General features: G+C 48.5%; 1 protein-coding gene and 2 long non-coding RNA genes across 9 annotated transcripts in view; 2 read left to right on the top strand and 1 right to left on the bottom strand.

Annotated features, from left to right (window-relative positions):
- gramd1a (GRAM domain containing 1A) overlaps positions 1-27565 on the bottom strand; it is a 34087-nt gene that overhangs the window by 4239 nt on the left and 2283 nt on the right. For 2 of the 6 annotated variants that reach the window (XM_036135538.1, XM_036135540.1), the window contains exons 3-18: positions 22652-23440; positions 17980-18187; positions 16959-16979; positions 16787-16871; positions 14568-14671; positions 10888-10983; positions 10696-10776; positions 9819-9937; positions 8776-9079; positions 7643-7796; positions 6029-6181; positions 4833-4954; positions 4601-4743; positions 2193-2296; positions 1284-1502; positions 933-1017 (exon numbers count right to left, since the gene is read on the bottom strand). In XM_036135538.1, coding sequence (XP_035991431.1) covers positions 933-1017; positions 1284-1502; positions 2193-2296; positions 4601-4743; positions 4833-4954; positions 6029-6181; positions 7643-7796; positions 8776-9079; positions 9819-9937; positions 10696-10776; positions 10888-10983; positions 14568-14671; positions 16787-16871; positions 16959-16979; positions 17980-18187; positions 22652-23103 — 2450 coding nt within the window. In that variant the 5' untranslated portion in view covers positions 23104-23440. Of the gene's footprint in view, positions 1-932; positions 1018-1283; positions 1503-2192; positions 2297-4600; positions 4744-4832; positions 4955-6028; positions 6182-7642; positions 7797-8775; positions 9080-9818; positions 9938-10695; positions 10777-10887; positions 10984-14567; positions 14672-16786; positions 16872-16958; positions 16980-17979; positions 18188-20188; positions 20777-22651; positions 23441-26436; positions 26983-27565 lie in introns of those variants that run through there. The other 4 variants (XM_036135539.1, XM_036135541.1, XM_036135542.1 and 1 more) reach the window with 4 other exon arrangements.
- Positions 23449-23959, top strand: LOC118562720. 2 transcript variants are annotated; one of them, XR_004930783.1, is made up of 2 exons: positions 23449-23629; positions 23684-23959. It is a non-coding gene; the product is annotated as an uncharacterized LOC118562720 (long non-coding RNA). The 2 variants fall into 2 exon arrangements; XR_004930784.1 differs by having other exon boundaries at positions 23666-23959.
- Positions 24867-27245, top strand: LOC118562719. Its single transcript, XR_004930782.1, has 2 exons — positions 24867-25340; positions 25479-27245. It is a non-coding gene; the product is annotated as an uncharacterized LOC118562719 (long non-coding RNA).

Here is a 27565-nt window from a genome sequence, read left to right as displayed (position 1 = left end):
AGAATCTGCTGTGTCTACACAGTCATGGGATGGGGGGGGGGGGGGGGGGGGGGGGGGTCTGACGGCTGTCACAGGTGAGCCATGAAAGGCGATTGCTGTTCTCAGAGAGCTGTGTCCAAACATCTGAGGGGAAAGTTGAGTGGAAGGAGAAACTGTCGAACCAGGGGTGATAACTGCAGCCATGGAGGCTCTGAAGCTACGACCAATCACAACGAGTTTGGCTTTACGAGACGGAGACCGCAGCTAAAGTCAGAACTCCCGGGTCCACCACCCTCAGACCGATCCAGAACCCGAGGTTACTACCGTGTTAAACCAGAGACATCGTCAGAAGCGTCTTATCTGGACTACGGAACCAGAACCAGACTGTTACTAAATGGCCCAAAGTTCTCTTTTACAAATAACAGTAAATTCTGCATTTCAGTGAGAAATCAGAGTGTGGAGGAACAGAGGAGAGGTCCAGAATCCACTGGTACGGTTTGGCTGCCACGTCATCTGCTGGTTCTGGTCCACAGTCAATCAGAACATTTTAGAGAACTTCCTGCTTCCCTCTGCTGACGAGCTTCATGGAGATGCTGATTTCATGTTCCAGCCAGCCACATTGCTAAAGGAGCCGAACCACAGCCGGATCTCCATGAAAGTACTGTAAGTGCTGTAGGTTGAGCAGAACCACGGTTCTGGGCTAAAATCCCTTTGATTGGTCAGGTTTAACGTTTAAAGTCCTGATTTCTGTGGTTATTGTAGCAGAAGCCAGAATCCTGAGGATGAACAGAGATGAACACCGACAGATGGACGAGCCTGCAGACGTCTCGCTGCCCGGTTCCCTCCTCCTACCTGACTGAGACGCACCTGAACAGTCGGAGCATCAGAACACGCAGTAACCCCGACCAGAGGGGGGCGCTACACACAGGGAACACAGAGAAAGCTGCGCTCACATGAAGCTGACGATGAGGACCACCGTGGAGATGCTGCCGTGTCCTCCGCCGCGGACGCGGTCCCCCAGCTTCATGTACTGAGCACCTGAAAACACACGAAGCGGCGCTGAGGTCAGCAGGCTTTATTTCTTAGCAGCAGCTAAGATGCTTCGCTCTTCCTTACATCTTTAAGAATATTTATCAGTGGCTGAGACTCTGAAATGTTTCCTTTGGAAGCTAAAACTCCCAAAGAGTTAAACATCTCTGACTGCTTTTCTTCTTCAGAGCAGGGAGGCTCTACTTTATAACATACTAGTAGCGTGTAACCCTTGGTTCCTCCGGCCACCAGAGGGCAGCGGCGCTCCGACTCACCGGCTTCCCTCCGGTTGCGGTCCTCTCCGACTCCTCGGTCCCCGCGCTCCCCGGCCTCGGCGCCGCCTCCCTCACGCTCGTTCTGCCGCCGGGAGCAGGTGCGTTTGCGGCGCCGCAGGGAAGGCGGCGTCTTGGCGGCGTCGGCGCCCTCGGCGTCGCCGGTGGTCACCACGGAAACCTCGGTCTGCAGCAGCGTCTCCAGCTTGCACACCTCGCTCTCTGCAGACAGGAAGTCAGAGGAGGAATAAGTGAGAGCGCGGCGACACAGGAAGGACTCAAGCTCAGCCAGGCCGGATGGATTTAGGGCTGGCCTTTGACTAGGCCACTCTCACAGAGGAGCTAAAACGTGTTCAGAGCCTCAGGCTTTAGCTTCGCTGTCCCCGCAGCATGATGCTGCCACCACCACACTGCAAAAACCAAACTAAAACTAAGTAATATTTCTTTAAAATTAGTGCATCTTTCCTTGATCTGAGCAGGTAAATAATATTATCTGCCAATGGAATAAGATATTTGCACTTAAAATAGGAACAACTCATCTCCATTTTCTTATTTCAAGTGCAGGATGTCTAATTATCTTATTTTAGGGGTAAAAATGCTCGTTCCATTGGCAGATAATCTTATTTACCTGCTCAAATCTAGGACAAAAATGCTAGTTTTAAGAACATTTTACTTATTTTTAGGTCCGTTTTTGCAGCATGTTTGGCTGTGGCGCTGCTGTCTGCAGGGTTAGATTTGGTTTTCTTGACCAGAGCAACTTCTTCCAAAGCTCTGGGGAGATTTCTGTTCTCCAGCAGCTGCAGACTAAACCCACACAGCTGCTCCTGAAGGCCCCTGGCTTCCTTAGGGGGTTTGGGATAAAGTGAAAATGCGCCGTAGCGTTTTAGTTGTGCGTAAAATCCTCGTTCTCACCCATGTTCCTGTAGTATTCCTCGATGCCGCTCCAGGTGTTCTTCTCGATCAGCGTTTTGACCAGACTCCACGGCTGCTTCCTGTAGCAGATGTCTGAGGAAACTCTGCAGGAAGAGAAACCAGAGGAGAGCTGGTGAGACGCGCCATGGTTAGCCAACACATCTCAGTTTACTGTTTACTGCTCTGACAGACAGACAGACAGACAGACAGACAGAGAGACAGACAGACAGACAGACAGACAGAGAGACAGCCGTTAGAGGACGTTTGCGTGACAAAGACGTCGGTGAAAAGGTTTAAGAGGCTTTTAGGTGAAGGCTGAATGCCTCCGTCCCGCTGAGTCAGGAGATCCCGGGTTGGAGGTTCAGGTTGAAGTCCGATCCGCTTCATCAGCTCCATCTCCAGAAGCAGCAGAACCCGCGTTACAGCCGGCAGAGCAGCGCTGTGAATGTTTAACACGGCTGCAACACGCGTGTTGCTCTTTGAGCCGAGACCTGCTGGTCGGGACCGGATGCCAACCATGGAGGTCCAACGGGCTTTTTAGACCCGAGACAGAAGCAGCTGAGCCTGGAAAGGAAAGGACTGCGAGCTTTGATCCTCTCCAGTCGGCATCAGAGCCAGAAATCAGCCCCAATTAGCGTTAACGAGGAGATGAAAGTGTCAGATCCAGCTCTGTTGACCTGGTCTGTGTGCTCAGCACCAATCGTTCCCAGGCCCGCTTCCTCCTCCCTTATCTAATCAGGGAATGGGCCGTTATCGCAGAGCAAACAGTGATTGAGTGAAGAGCGCTGCTCGGTCAGCTGAACGGCGGTCAGAGGCGTCTGAACAGAGACTTCCTGCAGCTCAGGACGGCCGAGACGTTTCAGTCAGACACATTTTCAGCACAGGATAAACTCCACTAACAGTAAAAAAGTGTTAAATATGAGGTGGGTCTTCGGTTCTCCACAATCACTATCAAGCCATTTCCTTCTGGATAATTTTCACCTAAACTAGTGCACTCTCACAATCTCCCACAGGTGCTGGGTCCCAGGTATTAAATGTTCACTTATATATAGAAAGGCTATAATTTATTTACTTTCTTTTACTTTTTTTTTTAGGTATCACATTACACATGTCAGCTTAAATAATAATACATATGATTTAGCAATGGTATCAAGATGTTACACGATTGTATCTGTTGCTTTATGTCTGTTGGTTGTGCTGTTCTTTTTGTGTCTCTTTCCAGGTGATGGAGCAGACAGAGGAAGTTTTATCATTCTCTTCCTTTTATCTCTTCTTTCTTTCACCTCTTCTTTCTCTTTTTTTTTTCTCTTCTTGTTTTTCTTTTACTCTCCTACTTTCTCATTGTAGTGTCCATATAATTTGAAATTCTCCCTGCAGGAATCACAATAAAGCTATTTACACGCACAAATCAAGCGGAGCATTATGGCGAAAGCTGTTTGCTCCACTTGTAAAAGTAAAATCTGTCGAGCTCTATTTGGCATTAAGATATCAATTTTTATTGCCACATTGCTAGACAGGACACTGGGAAAAAAAAATAAATAAATAAATAAATAAATAAATAAATAAATAAATATGAGACTAAAGTTCATGTTTAGATCTACATGAAGACCTGCAGCAGCGGCAGGGAAATGATTTCCATCTCGTTAAACCTGAAGCAGGAAAGCTGAGCTGAATTAAACCCGTTTGTAACACATGAACCTGGAGATCTGGCTTCTTATCTGTGATGCAGCTTTATTTGCATTTATTGGTCATATAAAGATTTAGCTTCTCTGTTTATTGACTCATATTTGGGTGATTTACTGCAGCCGTATGTAACACGCTCCGTGGATGGATGAATGAATGAATGGATTATGGATAGATGGATAAATGAATGGATTATGGATGGATGGATAAATGGATGGATTATGGATGGATGGATAAATGGATGGATGGATAAATGGATGGATTATGGATGGATGGATAAATGAATGGATTAGGGATGGATGGATAAATGGATGGATTATGGATGGATGGATAAATGGATGGATGGGTGAATGAATGGATGGATGGATAAATGGATGGATGGGTGAATGAATGGATGGATGAATGGGTGAAAGGATGGATGGATGAATGAATGGATGAATGGGTGGGTGGATGGATGGATGGATGAATGGGTGAAAGGATGGATGGATGAATGAATGGATCAATGGGTGGGTGAAAGGATGGATGGATGAATGAATGGATCAATGGGTGGGTGGATGGATGGATGAATGAATGGATTATGGATGGATGGATAAATGGATGGATGAGGGTGAATGGATGGATGAATGGGTGAAAGGATGGATGGATGAATGAATGGATTATGGATGGATGGATAAATGGATGGATGAGGGTGAATGGATGAAAGGATGAATGGGTGAGGAACCCACCTGAGGCGGCTCTTGTGTTTGCTGATGGAGGTCAGGCAGTATCTGTGGACGGTGTAGAAGTAGTCCTGGTAGGGGATCCCTGAGGTGATGACCTCTGAGTCCACCACGTAGCATTCGCCCCGGGAGCAGCTCTGATGCAGCGTCTGTGGGGGGGGGGGGGAGACACACGGAGGCGTGAGGACCTGAGGACCCGGGCTCCACCGACCCGCAGACCGGTGCAGCAGAAACCAACCTGCGTCTCGACCACAGGGGCGGTCTTAGGGCCCAGCGGGTTGTTGAGGGCGATGGTGTAGCTCAGCACCCGGCTGGTGGTCCCGCTGCCGACGTCCTGCTGCCACTCGCCCACCGACAGGTCTGAGGGAGAGAGGATGAAACGCGCTTTAAAAGAAAAGATCTGAGGTTCTGACTCTGTGTCACTAAGCTGGAGACACGGTTAACATCTTCCTCCACAATCTAAACCGATTTTCTGCCAGGCTATAAATCTAAAGTTTTTATTTTCTAATCTTTAAGGAACCGAAGGAGCTAAAGGAAAACCTGCAACACGTCAGAGAGTCTGAGGCGGCGCTAAGGAAGCCCGGCTCTACTGAGCGTTCACACTGAGCCTGATTCTGGTTCTGCTGGAGGTTTTACTCCTTCACTGCAAATAGAGAACCTAAAATAAGTAAAGCTTTCTTGAAATAAATGTATTTACCCTCGATTTGAGCGGGTAAATAACATTATTTGCCAATGGAATGAGTATTTTTAACCCTAAAATAAGATAATTAGATATCCTGCACTTGAAATAAGATGATGGAGATGAATTGTTCCTATTTTAAGTGCTAAAATGTTATTCCATTGGCAAATAGTCTTGTTTACCTGCTCAATTCAAGGGCAAATATATTCATTTCAAGAAAACTTTCCTTTTTTTTTAGTTCTATTTTTGCAGTGGGGGAGTTTTCCTCTCCACTGTCGCTTCATGCATGCTCAGTATGAGGGATTGCTGCAAAGCCATCAACAATGCAGACGACTGTCCACTGTGGCTCTACGCTCTTTCAGGAGGAGTGAATGCTGCTTGGAGAGACTTGATGCAACCTGCTGGGTTTCCTTAGAGAGGAAACTTTCTCACCAACCTGGAGGATCTGATGGAAGCTGACTTTGGGAAGAGTCTGAGATGGCGTGTATAAGGAATTGGAGCTATATATAGAAATAAAACTTGATTGGATAAGCCATTAGGAGTGTTTGAGTGACAGCAGCAGAACAAAAAGCTCCAACGGTCACCGCCTCGACAGGAAAAACTGGCATTCATGCTCCAAGCAGACAAGTCCATGCAGGTTCTGCAGAGCTTGCTGACATGAGCGTCTCATCTGCGCGGCGTCGTGATAGCTGAGCTCAGATAAATAAATCCTGGCACGGCTGCGGCGGGAGGAGGAGCTGCAGAGCCCCGCGTACCGGTGAAGTGTCTCTGGGAGAACAGGTGCTGGAGGAAGTGTGTGTCTGCGGAGAAGAGCAGGTCGTGCAGCTTGTCCACGCTCATCCTCACCACCGCGTTGATGTTGAGGCGCCCGCTCAGGTCGGCGCAGAACGCCTCCACCTCACCTGAAGCTGCAACACAAAGCAGAGGGCGGTGAACATTTCAGACGTCTGGGAAACGCAGCTCTGAGATCAGCTTAGGAAACGACTCCCAGTCGTCTGGTGAGGTTTTCCCCGCATGCAGAGAGAACAGAGAGAATAAAACCGTCTGATAAACGACTCCGTCTTCATTCAGGGAGGAAATAAAGGAGAAAAAGGTCTAAAACTTAAATGTTTACTAAGAGACATCGTTTTAATTTCATCTTTGATCAAACATGAGGATGTTTGTGGGTTTTTTTCTCTGGGCTTTTTGGAGGAAATCGTTTTATTTTACAGGAAACATTTTGTTGTGAAGCCGGTTAAACTTTGCATTTATTCAGAATAACTAAAAAAAAAAAAATGTGAATGTTGGAAATGGTTCTGAACTGGGCCACAGAACGAGGCGCCGTTCAGAACCTGGCGTCAGTTTTTACACCCAGCGGTTCTGGAGACGTCGGGTCCACAGGGGGTTCTAAAGCAGAACCACGGCACCAGAATAAAAACTGCTAACAGGGTTCTACAGACGGACCCGGTCCAGTTCTGTTCAGGTTCTTCAAGCAGTCAAGGTGGAAAAGCTGCTTTAGAGCTTGACCCAAATCAGCAATCTCTACTTCAGAGGAACCTTAACGAGTTCATGACGGTTAATAATTAAGAGGCTGGAAGCTTGACGGTAACGAGTTGAACTCCATTCAGGTGTTACTTTAGACTCGTTAGGCTCGTTAAGGTCAGAACCTCGTTAAGCAGCGTAGCAGAAAAAATGCTTCAGCTTCTTTCTGCAGAAAACAGTCGAGACGTGGAGCAGAACTCTGAGCTCAGAGGCAGCCGGGTTGGGCTGAGTGCGGTTCTGGCTAACGCTCCGCGGTTCTGAAACCGTTGACCCGTCTCCTCACTGCAAACGGAACCCGAGGAGCAGAACTCAGGGTTTCATTGAGTTAAATTAAAGACCCTTTAAGGTTTAAGGTAGTTTACCGCCACCCACCAGCACCGGTAGCTAACAGAACCCCCCAGGAAGAAGCAGATTGGACGCCGCTTTTAGACTTTTTAAAGCCTTAAACTCAAAGTTTTGCATTTTAAACATTTTTAAGACCCTGTAGATGGAGGAGTTCAGAGGGTCGGGGTCTCTGCTTTGGTGTCCTGCATGCAAAGCGCTCTGGGTTGCCTCCTGCATCAGCGGTTCTGGAGGAACAAACCGGTCCTGGTTGCTCTCTGACTACGGCGGCCCAGGATCCATGAAGCTTCAGCCAGCTGACCCAATCAGGAACCTGGTAGAGGAGAGCGGCTCTAACAGGCCAGGCTTCACTGTTATTACGTCACCAGGATGCCGTGACTTCATAATCTACATTTATTTAGAGCATTAGGTTTAAAAAGATAAACGAAGAAGAACTGTGGAGCTGCTGAACTGTGAACAGGAAGTGATTCAGTGATGATCCGACTCCTCTGGTCACAGATACTTACTCTCCTCCTGCGTGTCGGACGAGTTGCTGGCGTCGGTGGGCAGCTCCTCGTCGTTGGTGATGTCCAATGAGGAGAGGTTTCCCAGGCTGGCGGCTGACGGGGGCGGCATGTGATTGGTCGACTCGGACTGGCTGTCGCCTCCTTCCTCCAGCGTCTGAAACAGAGGAGCAGAGATCAGAGATCTGCGTAAAAGTCTTCAGCCGTTCCTTTATTCATCTAATTTATGTGAGAAACAACCCGAGGATCTTTTTTTTATAAAACCCTCTTTGTCAACAAACATCCTTTCAAGTTTTTTTCTTAGCAGTCATTAATAAAAGTTGTGACAAAAACACAATATGCTTCTATTTCTTTAGTTGAAGTTATAACAGTTGGTATAAAGTCCAGGATTAACACTTTCTGCCAAAAACAACAAACATTCACTAAACCTGTTAGTTTAGCTTCATTTATTCATCTTTATGTTACGTTAGAAAAGCCGAGTCCATCTCAGATTAACCTGTTTGACTGGATCTTAATTTAGCTGATAGAATCTCACTTTAGGTTGGATTATTTTCCATTTTCTCAGTCTAGTTTCCCTCCTGAAAGCCTATCGCACTTAATCACAGCACAATTTAGCTCAATTTATCAAAAATGTTTCAAATTAACCTAATTCTGATTAGATTATCCGACTTGTCTTTGTCTTAAATTAGCTCAGGTTCATTTAGAGCCGACAATGTGATCCCTGAAGAGTCAGGAGTTAACAAGGTGACCTATTTCAACTCGTTTTGCTGTTTGTCTTTAAATTACTTTATAAATCTGGAGCAAAAATAAATAAATAAATAAATCAAAATAAAGCACCTCTAACAGATGAGATCACAGGGAAAAGTGCTGATTTTTAGAGACAGGAGAAAAAGAGCCTGCAGCTGCAATCTGCTGCATTAGAAGCAGCAACAGATGAAATAATCTGGTAAAAAAAGAAAAGCTGCAGATTCTGGGAGTGAAACAAAAAGCATCAGATCCTTTAAAGAAAAGCCTTTAAATGTAAAATCTGGAAAAGTTTTCCTGCATCAAACGGCAAAGAATCTGATTTATTGTATTTAGATTTAAGCTTTAATAAACCGTGAAGAGAAGGCCGGCAGAGCATGGCGAGGACTTACGAAGGACGCCGCCGCAGACAGCGAGGCGGGGATGGTGGGGGTGACGGCCGGTACCGACCCGGTGGAGCTGGGCGGGCTGGGCTCCCCGGGTTCTGAGCCCAGCCTGCTGCCTGAGGAGGACGGCACCTCTATGGGCGGACAGGAGGCCAGCGAGGGCAGGAAGGCGGCGCTGAGGACCGGGGCCGACGCCGGACTCGTCAGGCTGCAGTGGACCGGCACCGGAGGCGGCGAGCTGCCGGCGGACGGCGCCGACACCGTGCTCAGGTCCAGCAGGTCCGTCACCGACACCGACTCGTCTCCGGGGCTGAGGAGAGCGACGGGAGAAAGGCAGATTAAAGCGACGCAGACCGCAGACTGGCGCCGGGATTTGCATGTCGGAGCTGCAGAACCGGTTGTGCTTTTGAGGAACAGCTGCGGGCCAGAGAAGTCCGGTTCTCTGGTTCCTGGATCTCAGAGAATAGACTCTAAAATCCTTCTGTTAGTCTATAAATCCCTGAATTAGCTCCTAAATCCATCACAGACTTGTTATCAGGGCATCAACCCTCCAGACCACTCAGGTCTTCTGGCTCCAGCCTGCTCTGCAGAACCAGAACCAGAACCAGAACCAGACATGGAGAAGCAGCATTTAGTTCCTATGCTCCACTGATCTGGAACAAACTCCCAGAAAACTGTAAAAGTGCTGAAAGCCAAAGTTCCTTTAAATCAAGATTAAAATCATATTTGTTTAGGATTTTAACTGTTCTAGTTAAACTGTTTTACTGAAACATCATTAGTTAAACTTTGTAGTCCAGCTGTTTTTAAAATCATTAATATTTGCTTTTAGTTTCTATTTTGTTTCTACATTTTATTCCTACTTTTATTCCCTGTATTTTTATCATGTAAAGCGCTTTGCATTGTCTCTGTCCTGAAATGTTCTATATAAATGAATCTGCCCAGCCTTTGGTTCCGTCCGGTAGCGGCAGACGGTTACCGGACCCGGTCAGCAGAGGCTGAACGTTCCTAGAAGCTAAGCAGCGCTAGCTAACGGTCTGAGGAGGACTCACAGCAGGCCGTTCATGTGTTCGCTGGTGGGAGAGACGTAGTCGTCGTCCTCGCTGGTCAGGCCCAGCTCGGTGCCGTAGCACTGGTGCACGATGTGCCACAGCTCCTTAGGCGACAGAGACTGCAAACAGACAGAAGTCAAACTCTGGATCAGAACATCAACTCTTCCCGTTTCCACTCCCGACAGAAACCCAGTCAGACGGCGCCGCCCTGGAACCGGAGCCCAAAACAACGCTTTAAACATTTTACTGAGAGAGAAATCAGTTCAGAGGACAAAGATCTGCTGGTATTAACTCATTTAATGCTTCATGAGACGAAGCATGGCGGTGCGGTTCTGGTTCTGCTTCTGAAAGATGCTCAGGATTAGAAGCTAATCTGCATAATCCAGGAGAGAACAAGTTCCCCACAGATTTCTCTGCCTCCCAGGAAGCGTTTAGATTCTGGTTCTGCTTGGCTTCCTGACCCAAAGGTCCAAAGCGCCTCATTTATGTGGATCCGGCACATTTACTGAGAATACAAACCCAAACCTGCACAATGATCCAGCCGGTGGAGAACCGAACGGACCGGACCTTAAAACCAGACGTTTTCAGACTTCAGGAAGCAGAACCCTGTTAGATCTGGAAAAGGTTTCGTTTGGTTCTGTTCTGACGGAGTCCAGCCAGAACCAAACGGTTCTGTGGTTCAGCGTTTAGCAGAACCGGTTCAGATGAAAGTCTGCATCCAGAGACCACACCTCCTACTTCCTGAACTCAGCTGGAGCTGAACAGAAACACGGACCCCGGATCAGAACCGGCACCCGGCTGGTTGTTGTCGCTCTCCGGTTATTCTCAGACGCTAACTAGCAGCGGCGGCGCCGAGCGGCGGCAGACTGGGCCGTACCTTGTCCAGCAGCGCGTTCTGCCACAGGCGGAAGATCATCATGAAGCTGCGCTCCCTCGCCCCGAACGACGTGAAGAAATGCTGGAAAGGAGGAGAGGAGGAGAGAGCAGTGAGAGCCAATCAGCGGCTGCACCTCCTTCGTCTGCTCCGTCAGGCGGCCGGTTCCGTCCCGGCGGACCGGCTGCTGGTTACCTTTTCGTTCTCGGTGCTGATCTGGATGGCGTTGGGGATGAGCTTGGCCGTCTTCTCCTTGGTCATAGACGTCACGTCTTTCAGCTGGATGGTGATCTGAGCAGTTAGAATATAAAGAACACATTTTAAACTTTAAAAACACGTTTTACTCCAACATCACAACAGGAAGAACAACGTCAGGTGTGGAAAAAGTTGATTAAAGAGGAAAATTAACATATTTATGATCTAAACTGCTCAATTTTCCCTGAAATTGTTCAGAAATAAAAACTCCCATTTTTCCCCCCAGAACCTCTGGTCCTAGTTTAGAGTTCAGTAAAAACCAGCGGCACCGTTTTCCCTTTATGCTCAACGCTCGTTAGATTTAAAACGTTTTTATGAGCTCATCCCATCAGAAACAACACGTTGGTGAAAGCCTGATTGACGAGAGGCTAATTAACTGTTATTGTCCCGTTAGTTTGCTAAATTTACAGTTCTGCAAGAAAAAAAAAAAGAGTTAATAAAATATTCTTTTATCAGAATAACCGTTAAACCCTGATGGTCATTTTGTGTCTGCAAACCAGGTTTTTATCTACAGAGCTGCTGTGTGGAGCGCCTCAGGGCTCCAAGCTGACACCCGTTTAGTTTTATACATTACCTATACATGCTTTAGACCCTATAACTCAGCAGCTTATTCATATTTCTCATCGATTATATTCAGCTATGCTGCTCATTTAATTCCTCTTTGGTTAAATGTCGACAAACATTAAGTTCCTCGTTGAGTAACAACCATCTGCAGCTAAACCCAGAAAACTGAAGCTTTGACTCGTCTGTTATTTTTGATGAAGCCTCTTCTCTGTATTTAATGAAGGAAGATCTCCAAACCTGGATCAGTTGAGATGATAATTCATCCTTTTATTTCTACTCCACTGAACTTTGGTTACGTTAACTTGTTTCAGTACCAGCGGTCTGGCTCGTCTTCAGGCGGTCCAGAACTCTGCTGCGGAGCCACAGACCCGCTCAGAGGAACTTTTACACCCGTTTAAAGTTGCTACACTGCCAGTCAGATCCAGGTTTCATTCTCAACCTTCAGAGTTTCACATGGACACACTCCTTCCTGTATTTGCTGATTTGATTCCCATCTTTACCTCCTGTAGTCTGAGGTCGTTGAATTAAAACCTAACTTTAACCCTTCTTACGCTGAAAGCAGCTCCCAACCCAAACTGGGAGGGTGGATCCATTACAGACGCCAGGAAACGGGTTCTACTGGTTCAGAAAACTCACCAAGGAACAGAAGTTCTCTAGAAGTCCCAATTAAAGGAAGTCCCTCTGCCCAGCACCAGTTTTATTATCTGTGGCGCCTCTAAGAAGCATTATTCATGTTTCCACAGACACGTTGGTGGCATAAACTCTGTTTCTATCGGTCAACTGGTTATAAACACATAAATGAGCTGTAATGTCTTTCATTTCTTTTTAAAATCTTAGGGGAACTCACTGTTGAGTGGGTTATGTCTGCGGTTCTGACTCTGGGAGTTATTTTAGACTCAATGAAAAGGTTCTTCAAACGTCCTTTTTAAGAGGAACATGAATGAGACGCAGAAACGCTGAGCCTTTGGTTCAACTTGAACCCTTTTAAAACGCTGCAGCCAGATTACTTACTGGACCCAGGAGGAGAGGACCGGGCCGGGACAATTAATCACATTCGCATCATAATCGCAATTTAAATAAACGCAGTTACCAAATCTCAGAGGTCTGCAACTTCTGGTGATGTAACAATTAATGGATCAGACATCCTTTAGGTGTGAGTAATTATGTTTAAAGTTGGTTTGCTCCACATGGAGGGGAGGAGAGCTGCAGCAGTGAGATAATCTAATTTTATTACTTGTTTTAGAGTTTATATAATCATACATTTTACCAGAAACTTTCAGGAATCTCACCGTAGCATTAAGTTCCGGTCAGCCTGTTTAACACATAAACTTGTTTGTTGGTTTCACTTTATGGTAAATCAGGATTGATGTCTAACTCAACAAGCTGTTCTCTTGAATAATATTCTGATTAATAAAAACAATTTTCTTGTTTTAAACAGTTCTTGTTTAAAAACATCTTTATTAAAAGGCCATTTTTGTTGCTTGTGGTTCATGCAGAGAAAGTAAAAAATCTAAATTATGGTTTAAATATATTGCTAATTTAGATTTTTGGGAGAATGGTGCAGCCCTAGAGAGGAAACAGCGGTCCAGTTTGAGTTGTTCTGCTTCCTGCTACGTTCCGAAATCATCAACGGCTCCTTTTCCACCAGAACACCCAACATTTAAATACCTGACATTTTTTCTACCTGGGTAATTTGTCTACTTCCTGTTTCCAGTGCTCTGAAAGGACAACGTGTTAAAATCAGGCTAATGACATGTGGGGGAAGAACACAGCAGTACACCTCCAGTCCAGCAGGTGGCGGTAAAAATGAAACCAAAAGGCATCAACAGCCGCTCTTAGCGCCGCCTAGCGTTCGTCGCCTAGCAACCACGACAGCGTGAACGCACGTCTCCATAAACGTCGGAGCACTTTTGCAATACGGCGATATCTTGATAAACCGAGCAGGTATTGGAGTTTTACGCAGCTACGCCTGAATGCATCCTAACGTCTATTCTCAGTTACAGAAAATGCAAAATATCAAACTTTCATCACGGTTGATCTTCTGCCAGTCGGCTTCCATTGATCAACCCGCTGCGACGCCGGGGAGTCTAAAGGTCCGACCAGCAGAGCATTAGGTTTAAAATGACGCAGACGCCTTTCAATGAATGAAAGTCTTTTTTGTTTAAAGTTACGATACAAGTGTTTTTTTTATGACACCAAACGTTTGCAGAACATTACAATTATTTACTGAAGACTAGAAAATAAAACTGCTTTTATAAACCATGGATCTCATCACAGAAAACGGAGGAAACAAACAAACAGAAAACCTCAACAAGCAGCTTTTTATCTTAGCTTCTAAGATGTAATCTACGTCATTTTCAGTACAATAACGTTTTATATTCTTGTAACTTCTAGTTTATCTTTAAATTGTAAAACCTGTTAGAACAGTTACAGCATTTATAGTGACTGCAGCTCTTTTACAGCTTTTAGACAAAGTCGGGACGCTGAGGCCGACGCCCACTTCCTTATTCAAGAAGAGGATTAAATGTTGCAAAGCAGTCGAGATGTTTCCTCCAACGGGTCAGAACCGCTGAAATGAAACGTCCCCGAACCCGAACCGTTCCCTCTGATTAAACGTTAGTACTCAAACCTAAACCCTCACTGCAAAAACGGAACTAGAAATAAGTAAAATGTTCTTAAAATCTGTGTATTCGTCCTTGATTTGAGCAGGTAAATAAGATGATCTGCCAATGGAATAAGAATTTTGCACTTAAAATAGGAACAATTCATCTCAATCATCTTATTTCAAGTGCAGTATGTCTAATTATCTTATTTTAGGGGTCAAAATACTCATTCCATTGGCAGATAATCTTATTTACCTGCTCAAATCAAGGTTAAATACACTAATTTTAAGAACATTTTACTTATTTTTAGATCCGTTTTTGCAGTGCTGACCTTCAAATGGTGAACAGAAACGCGTGGGAACGTATTTAAGCCAGAAGATGTGAGCGGATCCATCCGGACCCGGGAACAAACGTCTAGAACATTGTGCTGAGGCGTGTGTCTGGGTGACCTACGGTGGTTTCCCAGCGGAAGATGTTGCTGTAGAAGCAGAGCCAGTTCTCTGACAGATAGAGGCGTCCCTGGAGCAGGATGTCCTTCTGCAGAGCACACGAGTAGTCTGTAAAACACGCAGAGCAGAGAGCTGACACACAAACACCAGCAGGCCTCACTTCAACTCCACGGCTTTGTTTAAAAAGGACAGAAAGTAACGACTAAACTGTTTATACCGCAGGGAGCGAGCCTAGATCTCTGCTCCCGCTCAGACGGGCCTCCTGAGGGCCAAAGCAGCAGCTCCAACAATGATGGAGAGAACAATGAGTGAAGGTTAATTAGGAGCCGCTGGTCTGACGTCAGCAGCCGCCTGGTTTCTACGCTGGAGAGCCTCTGCTGCACCCAGCAGGTCCAGATTGGTTCAGGTTACCTGAACTAACAGCTGAGGAGGATCCAGGATTAAAGAAACCACCTCAGCCGTTCCAGAACGACCCGCCGCCAGTCGGCCAATCAGGCTGCAGTGTTGTGGAAGCGTTACGTTTCCTTTAAAAGTTTAATTTTCACAATCAGCTGGTTGATCTTCGCTTTGCTGCCTCTCCTCTGTGTGAGTACAGATGTGGTCCTCCGCAGACGGAGCTCATGTATGATTTCTAGGGTGAGATTTTCACCAACAAACTAAATGGAAAACTTGAGTTAAAAAAGTATTTGTCTTTAATTATCCCAGCTTTTGTCGGTTTAACCCAGTTTCTCTGCTGCTGGCTGAGCCTTTATCCTCTAGACCTGAAAACCGGATCAGAACCGTGTTTCTCTCCTGGATGAAGCCACCATTAACCTTTCTCCCACATAGAAGGTACTCCTGGGTCAATGTGAGCTTCTGTGCTTTCTGTGTCTCTGCTCTGTCTTCTCTACCATAGAAAGTACTCCTGGGTCAATGTGAGCTTCTGTGCTTTCTGTGTCTCTGCTCTGTCTTCTCTAACATAGAAAGTACTCCTGGGTCAATGTGAGCTTCTGTGCTTTCTGTGTCTCTGCTCTGTCTTCTCTAAGCCCCAGTGGGTGGAGGCAGATGAGCGTTCACACTGAGCCTGGTTCTGGTTCTGCTGGAGGTTCTCCTCCCTGTTAAAGGGGAGTTTTCCTCTCCACTGTCGCCTCATGCATGCTCAGTATGAGGGATTGCTGCTGCGGCTCGTGCTCATCCAGGAGGAGTCAAAGACCTGCTGGGTTTCCTTAGAGAGGAAACTCTGAACCTGATTGATGAACTGAATGAATTGTATTGTTTGATAACTGGGATCCGGCTGCATGAACTCACTTTAGTTGGACTCTGATCTGATTGAATTGATTTTTTTGTGGAAAGTTCCCCCACGACCAAAGGTGTTGTGGGCGGACCAAATTTAAATAAACTGAATTGAATTAAACGTAATGTTTCCACAACTTTTTACAGGGATCCATCAAACTTGGCTCACATAAAGTATAAATGTAGTAAAGTTTTTGGAAGAAAACTCTGATGTTCTGCTGCTGGAAATAAACTAAAAGCATTTTGTAGACAAAAGTGAAAACGGTCCAAACTTATGAAGCAGGAGGATGGAGTCGGTTCATTCTGAGCTCCTGCTGCTGCAGCTGAACGTTTCTCCTCTAGGTTTTAACTCAGGCTGCATGACTTCTGTAATATTATATCAGCTGTGACTATCACGCATCTTCCAGACTCATCCCTCCTCTCTGCCCGCGCCTCGTTTCACCTCCAGAGCTCCTCTACATCCGCTCCTCCGTCTCATCAGCATGCAGGGTGGGTGGGTGCCGCGTAAAGCGCAGACTCAGAGTATCCGGCTGGTGTTGTGGGTTTTATACGATGCTGGGAACGGTCTGAGCTGCTCTGCTTCGCTCTGAGACCGTGTGACATTTCTTCTGTGGTGTTTGTGGTTGAAACTGTGCTGTCTGTGAAACGGCAGCCGTGGCTGGCGCTCCTGTCAGCTCTCTGCAGACGCTCGGCCTCGCTCAGAGCACCGCAGGCTGCCGTCACAGCGAGGACCGGGACGGTTCTGGTCCGTGACTTCAGCATCTTAATGAGCAGCAGCGATTCATTTTACTTCACTTCTCTTTTCAGATCAGGTTTTTTGTTTTTAAAGATCGGCCAGACTCCTCTTCCTCATTTCAGTGGCGGTTTCCAGCCGAGGCGGTCGGACCCGGGGCCACGGCTGCTCTTGCCTTTAGTCACAAAACAAAACACTAGTGGGACTTTTCCACTCACCCACTATAAGCCGCTCTGTGTCGGGCAGCTTCTTGAAGATTTTACGGAAATCTTCGTTGCGCTGTTTGTACGTTGGACTGAGGACCTGAGAGAGACACAGAGACGGCTTCAGTGACAGGAACCGGCCGTTTACTGGGGCCAGAGTTCAGTGGGGGGGTTAATGAGTACTCACGTTGTACCAGCTCTGCATTTTCTGCAAAGAGAAAGAACAGAGCTCGTTATACAGCACAGATAAGGTTACCACAGAAGCTGATTTCATGCAGAAGGAAGAGACGGTTTAGGCTGCTGGGGTTTGGTAACACGCTGCAGTGTTGCTGCAAAACCTTCAGCTTCCCTGTTTCACAAACATGAGGCAGAAAAAATCTCATTCAGGATGCAAATGTTCACAAAAGGTAGGATGAGCTGAGAGGAAGCGGGTAGATCAGCTGATCTACCTGCAGGACGACCCGCTGATGGGCATGGAGGTGAGGCGTGTAGAAGGTACCCCTGTGTGGCTGCTCCCCACTGTTGCCCCATGCTTAGCCAGGAGGGATTGCTGCAACTTGATGCAGCCAGTTAGGCTTCACAACGTTTTTTTTTTTTTTTTTTACCAACAATCCATTTCAATTCAATTCAATTTTATTTATATAGCGCCAAATCATGAAACATGCCATATCAAGGCACTTTACAAAGTCAAGTTCAATCAGATTATACAGATTAGTCAAAAATGTCCTATATAAGGGAACCAGTTCACTCCTGAAAGAGCGTAGAGCCACAGGGAGAGTCGTCTGCATTGTTGATGGCTTTGCAGCAATCCCTCATACTGAGCATGCATGAAGCGACAGTGGGAAGAAAAACTCCCTGTTTAGATAAATGTTTGCCGTTTAGATTTATCTAAACAGAAAAGTTCTGCTTAGATAAATCTAAACAGAACTTTTCTGTTAGCTGAACTGGACCTTGCGACCAGACTGCAGGTTAATGGAAACTTAACTTGGATTCTGTTTGATACGATACAGTCTTAAACTGACGCAACAAAATCAAACTACATTAAAATGTCAGTTTTAACTGGAGGTTCAATAACGCCGGTGCAGACGGGACGGCTCCAGCCTTCGCTGAACCAGGGAACCCGGACCGGACGGATCCTTCGTCTCTAACCTGCAGCCCAGTCCGTCAGCCCGGTACCAGAGAGCAGGAACCAGAACCCTGAGCCTTACCTTGGCATTGCGGCTGAAGTGGCGTGAGGCCAGCGGGTAGGCCGAGGACAGGGAGGAGGCGGAGGGCACGGAGGGCAGCGGGCTGTCAGAACCTCCTCCGCTCTTCTCTCCGCCCCCCTCGTTCTCGCCGGCCTTGCCTCCGCCAAGGACCCTCCGCCGCAGGGAGGGCGAGCTGCCGGGGGTGCTGCGTGGAGAGTTACTGGCCGTGCTGCGGACAGAGAGAGAGACGGGTTAGCTGAGGGCAGAACACAGGCAGATTCTGTTCCTGCGGTTCTTTAATGTCATGCTATGGGGGGGGGGGGGGGGGGAGTCAGCTGCAGGCGGTTCCTGTTTGATAAATACGCGTCGACTGGGGAGCGAAGACGGGACATTTAAGGCCAACGCCATCAGCTGAGCTCATCCTGACTGCAACCGCTTTTTAAACCTCAGACGTTCAGGATGTGGAAGGATGGAAATCATCTTTAATCAGCGCAGAAACGACATCAGAGCAGCTGAGAGAGGAGGAGCGGTGGTACCGGTACCGGTTCTGGTCTCTTCGGATGGTTCTGACATCAGGAGGAAATAACCAGAGACGTAAAAAGATCCACCAGTGATGTAAGACAGACAGTGAAGAAGGTCCAGGACCGGTACTGACCCAGCAGTGAATCTGAGCATCGGTGGGTCGGTTCTGGTGGAACAACGACCCAAACGGACGTTTCTGCTTCCATATCTAGACGTTGATCCGTTTGGCTGAAAACGGCTCGGTCCAATTAAGCCAGAGGGACGCCGCTAACGTCCCAGGAACAATTACCGAGATAACAGACGGACATCCGGATCAGAACCGCCATTCATCAGAACTTCAGCTCAGGTTCTGAGTGCAGATCCGTTCTTTCCAGTTTTTGTCCTGCTGATTACATGCGGCGATAAACCTTCACTGAACTCGTCTATTCGTCGTTAAACTGCGTTAATCAGGACGCTTCCTTTCACCCGGCCCCAGGGTGCCGGTCCATTCTCCTCCAGAACCACTGATTCCACCATTCCTCTGTGCATAATCTCTCCAGATGGTCCAGAATCCTGGTTCTTCTCAACTCGGCCCGCGTGTTTCCTGCAGGCTTCGGATCATTTGATGAGGAAAACCTACTGAGCTTAATTTAAATGTTTTAACCTCAACAAGTTAAACTAATGAACAATTATTTCTGAAAGTGGGATCTTTCCCCTACTGAATAAACGTAATCTAAGGCCGATGCATAAATCTAATCGGTGTAAGATCAGGATGCTGCAATGAAAAACAACATTTACGGCTTATTTTAAGCATAACCACAGCAGAGGCTGGGCCTTAAAGGGCCGGTACGCCGTCTCACAGGCGAGGCCGTCAGCCATGATGTCTCTGTGGCGGCCAACAGAAGAGAAACGGACATCTTTAGCTGGAAACGGGACAGATTTCTGCAGGATTTTAAAACGGATGGACTCAATCCGAGGCTCCCGCCGCATTAACGCGTCTGAAAGCTTCGACAGACGAGGCCATTAATGTTTCAGCGTGTCTGGAGAGGAGCGTGGAGGAGACGCCAAGAGCTGCAGGAAGGATGGAGGCGGGCAGCGTGACCCCGGCTAGAAACACCACAGAGGTTCTCACATCGTGTTCACGGGAAAATCAGACAGAAACGTGTCCGACGTGTTAAAAAAAAACTCAACACAGCAACAACGCTGATTCATTCACAAACTGAAACGCAATAAATAGTTGTACTAATGCAGAAATAAACCTTTTATTACCGCCATAAAGAAAATAAATATAAATATCCTAAAGTAAATCTGCTTATGTAGAATTCTCCTTTTTTCTGCCTTCAGTCAGCCAGCTGAGCAGCAGTGCACAGCATGGGGGGGGCTGTGGTTCGCTAAACTCAGCAGGTGGATCGTTTTGAACCCATCTGAACCTGTAGCCCCCCCCCCCCTCCTCTGGTCTGTCCATTTGGGGCCGCATCAACATCATCAGGTGAGACGCACACCTGAATCTGTGCAATAATCTGTGAACGCTCCTCAGATTACAGCTAATCTGTGGATGCAGCGTCCAGCTCCTCTGCAGCGGAGCCATGGTCCGAAGGGATGCATGGCAAAGGGATGCATGGGGGGGGGGGGGGGGGGGGTGCTGTTTACCTCCACCAGCACCGCCTCTGTGCGCCAGTCTGCAGGATCCGCTTCAGCCAAACCGCGTAATGAGCGCAGCGACACTTACTCAAACATGGCATGGAGCTTCAGGTCCGCCGATGTCCGCGGAGCCGCGCCGCCGGCGAGCCGCTTAGATTCCCGGCGTGCAGCCGCAGAAAGCCCGGCGGTCCGCGGAGGAAGGGGCCGGGAGGACGTCCGCCGCTCGGCCGCCTTTCATTCACTCTGCCTCGGCTCGGAAAGCGCCGCCGTCCCGCGGTCGGTTCTCACTCGGTCATCGTGGCCGACGCCGCGCCGCGCCTCGCCGGTACCGGACGGACCCACAACCCCCGGAGCCGAACGCAAGACCCGCTACGGGCTGCCGTCTGTGCGCCTGCCCCTAATCCCTCTGCAGCCGAGGAGGAGGAGGGAGGGAGGGAGGAAGAGGAGGAGGAGGAGGAGGGAGGGGGCGGAGACTCTGAGGCCCAGCCTGCCGGTTCTGACCCGGCGGCAGCAGAAACCCAGAGCTGAAGGTTTATTTCCTCATTTAATTTTTCACTTCACTGCTTTTACTTTACATCAGCTTTTATTTCCTAAATCTTCAGCAGAACAAACCGCTCAGAGCAGAGAGTCCACCAGAACCACGGTCCAGAACCAGGGTCCAGAACCACAGCCCAGAACCAGGGCCCAGAACCCACCGAGCCTTTAACCCTCCATCTGCGTCTGTCCCTCTGGATTAGGGGCCACATCATAATCCATGGCGGCCTGAGCCGGGCCCTCCAGCATCTCTGGATAATCCCAGAACCAGCGGCCCGTCTGGGTCCGGAGGTCCGAACCCAAGTCAGAGAATCAAGGAGAACAGAACCGGAAAAAACACCCATAAAAAGCAGAGGATGTGGGTGAAACCAGAGAGCTAAAGACGGAGTTTGAGGGCATTTTATCAATTTCCTGTCGCTGTTTATATCAGTTTTACGTCACTGAACAGATCAGAGGCTGATTTCAGAAAAAACTGTGAAAAGCTCCGCGACGGCAGGAAGAACCGGTCCTGACCCGGCAGGCCCGGTAAAAAGGTTTCCAGCAGCTTTTTATTTACAGCCAACAGAACCACTGTCAGCGTTTCACCTTCAGCGCGTTAAACCAACAGCAGCCACAATCTGCCGTCTGCATGCAGCTCATTTAACGGCTGAAGACTTCCTGTGGAGGAGGAAACGTCTGAGATCCAGTCACAGATTGGCCCGGCGCCGCCGCCGGGTTAAAAACCCGCCGGGTTAAAAACCCGTCACCGTGCATGGAGGCGTGTGGAGGTGAGACTTCCAGCTGCTTCCCTCCACGGTGACGCTGCTGCAGGACAAGCAGCCCGTCTAGGCAGGAGCTCAGCTGCAGCATCACATGTCGCACACTTTGCTTCTGTTACTTTCATTTCTACGCTTACGGCGAGCTCTGAGGCGCTGAAATGACCGCCTGCTGCTGCTTTAACGAACCCGACGCCTCTACGGTTAAACCCAAGATGGCGTCGTGTCTTAATCGAACACAAAGTCGCTCTAAATGGATGTGGGGAGGAGGGAAAGCCGACCCGGAGGCTGAGGAGGTTTCCTACAGGTTCTGTAACTGGTTCTGTTCTGCAGACCGGGAGCAGAACCTGCGTCTGGAAGAGGGAGGAACTCTAAACGCTAAAATAAAACTACAAACTGGACAAACTAAAGGAAAAAAAAATCATAGAAAATAAAATAAAATGTAAAGCAATCATTTAATAAATGGATTATTTAAACTAAACATCAGATTATTTCTAACATCATGAGATGCAGATTATCATGCATCATGAGTGGTCCTGCACCTTTAACGCTGCTGCATGCATGCAGCTTATTAATGATGCATGCATGCAGCAGTGTTAATAATCATAATGATGCATGCATGCAGCTTAATAATAATTAATTAATGCTGCATGCATGCAAACGCTAAGTGGGTGATTAGAAGGAAGGACAGGTCAGGGCTGGTGGGCTCTGTAGCCCTCTGCAGTGATGATGCACGCAGCCTTATCTGATTGGATTCACATGACATCATCAGATCCAGGGCCCGCTCCCATTGGCTGGGGATGATGTCATCACTGCCAGGAAGGATAAATGGCTGCTGATCCCCGCCTCCAGCTCCCCCCCCCAGCAGCATCTGCCTCTCTTTGTTTATATAACCTTCCTGCTGCCGTCCAGAACACGCCGGCTGCCCTGAGAGCGCGATGAGAACGCCAGGAAGCTGCAGGCAGAACCGACATGTTCTGAGGACCGGCCCGTTTGTGTGTCTGACGTCAGCGGGAAGCATGAATCAGCTGAACTCTATCAGGGTTCTGACAGCGTGACCCGGCTCTGGCCCAAGATCCGGCCCGTCCTAAAGCCGCCTGAGAAAGGTTCCCTAGTCTGTCTGAGCCAGAACCAATCATCTGCTGTCTCAGCGGACCTGACTGAGCTGAAGTTCTGGGAGCCCAGAGCGGACGGACGCATGTTCTGGCCTCTGCTGAGGAGCCGGCAGACACGCTCCGGTTCTGCAGAACCTGCACACTGACCTGCAGCTGTCCAGGTCCGAGTCTCTGCTCAGCAGGCTGCGCAGCGACCAGCGGGACCGCCGGCTGGGCGACGGGCTGCCGGACCAGGAGCGAGACGGCGGCAGGAGGAGGTCCCGAGAAGGACTGTCCCCGCCGGGCCCCTCCGTCTGGACCGGCGCCGAGGGAGAGGGGCTCCGCCGGCGGGCCGGACCTCTCTCAGCAGAATCCTCCACCACAATCTGTGGCGTTTGGTTCCAGTCCGGCGGAGGAGCGCCGCCTTGCTGGACCCGTCTCTTGGTTCTGGTGCGGCTGCGGTGAGCCCGGCCCGGGGGTCCGGAGCGAGGCGGTCTGGGGCTGGGGGAGCGGGACCAGGACTCGGTGTCGGAGGACGGCGGCAGGACGGTGAGCGTCGGCACGGGGATGGGCCGAGCCAGACAGAACCGCTCCGCTCTGACCGGAGAAGACGTGGTCATGGTTCCGCTCGGAGTCACCAACCAGAAACAAGCGGCGCCGCTGCAGCCGGGTCAGACCGGGTCTCCATGACGGCGCCGCCGAGGAAGCCACAGAGCAACAGCCGGGTCACGCTTCCTGTGCAGCTCAGGAGGGTCAGACCACAGAACCGTTTCACAACGCCGACCCGGACGTCCCGTCACACGTCAGGCAGAACCAGGCAGAACCAGGCAGAACCAGGCGTGGGAGTCCTTCACGGCCCGACACGTCCCGCCTCAGCGTCTTCCTCGCCGGCCGGGTCCAAGCGGCAGGCGAGCCGCGGCCTGAAAGAGCTGCAGGCGGACTCTGATCTGAGTCTACCTGAGGAGTGGAGAGAGCAGAAACTCGTTGTTCATCAGGTTCCTCATCCCTACAGCCCTCACCGGTCCGAGACGCCGGGCCACCGGCACCAGCACCGGATCTGTGTGGCGGGACCAGGCCGCGTCATGTGACCAGGCCGCGTCACGTGACCAGGCCGCGTCATGTGACCAGGCCGCGTCATGTGACCAGGTCAAATCATGTGACCAGGCCGCGTCATGTGACCAGGCCGCGTCATGTGACCAGCGTGTTGATTGGCTCCTGTTCAGGACGCGCTCATTTAGAGCAGATAAGGTTCTGATAGCAACACTGTTCTGGTTACGGGTTTTTTTTTTCTCCCCTACAGATAAACATGTTTGAAACCTTTTTAATTTAAACCTAAGGCCAACATGAAGAACGAAAACGAACGTCAGTTAAATTAGGTAAAGCGAATGTTTCTCCATGGTTGCCATGGTTACTGATCACGGGTCAGAAAACCTTTATTACACCGACTCCTACGACACAGCGGCCAGTAGCCAAAAATCACACAAAACATGCAATTTAACACATGAATGAGACTGAAGTACAAATATTATGGGTTTATGCAGAAAAAAGTTAGTTTTTTGTTCTGTTTGTTGGTTAAACTCCCTTAAAATCGACTCAGAAGTAGCAGAAAGTTTGGACTGTCATTGTGGCTTTATGGACGGATGGAACGGTGTGCAGGAAAGGAGAAAAGATAGAAACACAATCCATCATCAGTTCACTTCAACTTTATTTATAAAGCGCCAAACAACACACGTCATCTCAAGGTTCTTTACAAAGTCAAATTTAACCAAATCCTGCAGACAGATTGGTCAGAAAGTTTCCTCTCTAACAGGAAGTAGGGCTGGACGATACAGGAAAAAACATATTAATAAAATAGAAATCATATTGATCGATATCGATGATTATCAACAAATTCAAAACAAGAGTCTGCGTTGTGATTGGTTGGGAGAATGTAACAATGTAATATTAGCCTACATGATTCGCTAGAATATAAAAAAAGGAAGGAAAACTGCTATTCTATTGAACTTTTTATTGACCCTTTTTTTTTTTTTGATCAATATAAACTGTTATTGAATTACCGTCCAGCTCTTTAAGGAAACCCAGCAGGTTGCATCAAGTCTCTCCAAGCAGCATTCACTCCTCCTGAAAGAGCGTAGAGCCACAGTGGACAGTCGTCTGCATTGTTGATGGCTTTGCAGCAATCCCTCATACTGAGCATGCATGAAGCGACAGTGGAGAGGAAAACTCCCCTTTAACAGGGAGGAGAACCTCCAGCAGAACCAGAACCAGGCTCAGTGTGAACGCTCATCTGCCTCCACCCACTGGGGCTTAGAGAAGACAGAGCAGAGACACAGAAAGCTCAGAAGCTCACATTGACCCAGGAGTACTTTCTATGTTAGAGAAGACAGAGCAGAGACACAGAAAGCTCAGAAGCTCACATTGACCCAGGAGTACTTTCTATGGTAGATGGTAATAGCAGACAGCAGCCTGCAGATCCAGATCCAGACCAAGTTAACTTCCCGGCCCGCAGCAGACGGGTCCTGCAGCGGCTGCTCGGCTCCGTTGTTTGCCTTCAAAGCAGACGCTGCCAGCTAAAAAGAGCGCGAGCCCGGCCAGCGCTATCTGCCGGATCTGTTTGAACAAGAACAATCTTGGCAGCGGCTTGTTTGTCCAGAGTAATCCTCTGTAATCTGGGAGCAGTTCCACACAAGCCTGGTCCTGAACGCAGGCAGCGCATTCCCCTGAAAAAACCCAGACCAACCCGAAGGAGAACAGAACCAGCGGCGCTCTGGACCGGCCGGACCGCACGACCCGAGCCGAAGGGAGACGGATGTTGACTTCACTGCTCAGTGCAACCATCCCTAACTGTGGTTATTAGGTATTATTTGAGCTGTTTTACAGAATATTTAATCAGGACAACTTGTTTATAGAGTCACCAAAGCTTTAAAAAGTTCAACGCGGCTAATATTTCCGCCTCCAGATGAGCGCTGCCACTAACTTCACCTTCTCTCTCCAGACGGCGCTGGGCAGAGCAGCAACCGCTGCAACCGAAGCAATAGTCCCGCCGGCTCAGAGTGGTTCTGCTGCCGTAAACGTTGGGTTTTTCCTGCAACATGGAAAGTTCTCCTGACTCAGTCCTGCCATGCATGGAGCTGCTTCAGGGACGGACGGCTGCATCCGGCGTGCACAAAGCAGCGTCGTCACAGATCCTTCCCCCCTGCAGCTGTTGGACTTTAGAAACATTCCCGCTCCCAAAAAACTCAATAAGTTCTTTACATTCCAGCTGCTTTCTGCACTTTTCCTCTGGATAATCTGTTGTTGTTTTATGCACAAATATAAACTGACATATTTACATCACCCCAATCAGAGTACGCCATTTCTGATAGCTGCACAGTATTTATTTCTGTAAAGCCGCCCTTACTGGACAAACTCTTATTCTGGTTCTACCTTCTTGGGGGGCAATAAAGGAGATTTCTATTCAGTTCAGTCTAGAATAAATTGTCTGAGTAATCTCCACATCCTTGGTGTTTGAAACGCCAAACTAATGGCACTTTCTCCCATTTACATGAATAAATGGCCACACAACACCATAAACCCAATAATCGTCTTCCAACTGTTATAAACTGCTTTAAAGTCATTAAAACTGGTAGAAACAGGCGGGGAAAGTCTTATAATCTTCCCATTTGAGTTTTAAAACGCAGATTAAAGGTTCCACAGATCACCAACAAGCTTTTAAAGAGGAATTGCCCAATCCAACCTGGACTGGGTATTGCTGATTCAGCAACGGTCCAGATCCAGGGACAGCAGCAGCTCAGGCTGCCTTTAGGGACGTTTATTCCCGGGGAACCAGGAAATCTGGAGGACAAACCCGCTGATTTTTACCGGAGCCGGGACCAGAGCCGGCCCCGGCTCGCTTTAAAGCCGTGAAACGGGCCTTTATTCGGGAACTTCACGCCCAAACTTGCCGCTCCTACCTCCCATTGGAAGAGTTTCCTGCGGTCCTGCCGTCTTGTTCGGCCTCGATAACGAGCCGGGTCACGGTCCGGGAGGCGATGCTGAAATCCACTTTCTCGCAGGAACACATCAACATTGTCGGACGGGAATCGGAGCAGCGGCGGCGGAGGGGGAGGCATCTACCGGCGGCGGCGGCGGCTAACGGCTCCTAGCCCGCTAACGGCTGCTCCCCGCGGACCCCCGGAGGCCCGACGGTCCGATCAGCAGCGCCGCTTCCCAGCCAGCAGACACAGCGCCGTCCCGGCGTCCTCCATCTCGGCCCGGTTATCCAGAAACACGGTTATATCACCGATAAACAGCCGGGTTGGGTTGGCAGCGGAGCCGAACCGACTCGGTTTAAAGAGCCGAACAAAAGCTCTTTTTGTCGGAAAGTAGAGAAGAAAAAAAAAAAGAACCAAGTCGGTTTAACCGGAGGACCGAACCAGGAGAGGGGGGAGTCCGCCGAACCCGACCGGGACACGGATCAACCCAACCGGGAGAATTATACCGATCACGTCAACTACGATGATACTTTATGTATAAAGATTTAACATTTAACGGATAAAAATGATAAACTCTTCCGGAAATGGTCCGGTCCTGCCCGTTGACCGGAAGCAACTCCCCCCTCTGAGAAACTTTTTGGTACATTCCGGAAAAATAACTGTACCCTAAGATGTGGCGATAGGAAGGAGTGTTTATACCACACAGATACACCGAAAACAGATTAAAATCAGCAACTAACCCAATTTATTTAACCACTCAAAAATAAATATGACTTTATTTGTCTCGACGCGGAGTCCGTGTTCTTTATAAAACTCTTAGATTTCGCCTGATTGACGGTGTGTCCACATGAAGCCACAATGACAGATGCAGTCACGCAACAGAAGCAGAAACTGCAGATAAAATCACAACTTTCTGAACTTCAGAGTTAGTTTAAAGGGAGAAAAGTAAAAGTACAACAAATTCAGGGTCGTTGCGACCTCTAGTGTCTAAAAGGTGTCCGTGCAGCCATTTTGTTTTTTTTGTTTTTCACCTAATCGCGCTTCTCTGCTTTCTGTTTAGAGGAATTATTTTCAGCACAAACTCTCTAAAATCCTGAATAATGGAGCT

Source organism: Fundulus heteroclitus, chromosome 3 (genome assembly GCF_011125445.2).
Source record: "Fundulus heteroclitus isolate FHET01 chromosome 3, MU-UCD_Fhet_4.1, whole genome shotgun sequence".
NCBI lineage: Eukaryota > Metazoa > Chordata > Actinopteri > Cyprinodontiformes > Fundulidae > Fundulus > Fundulus heteroclitus.
The sequence above is the reverse complement of the archived record's forward strand: the minus strand, read 5'-3'. Positions and strand labels throughout refer to the sequence as shown.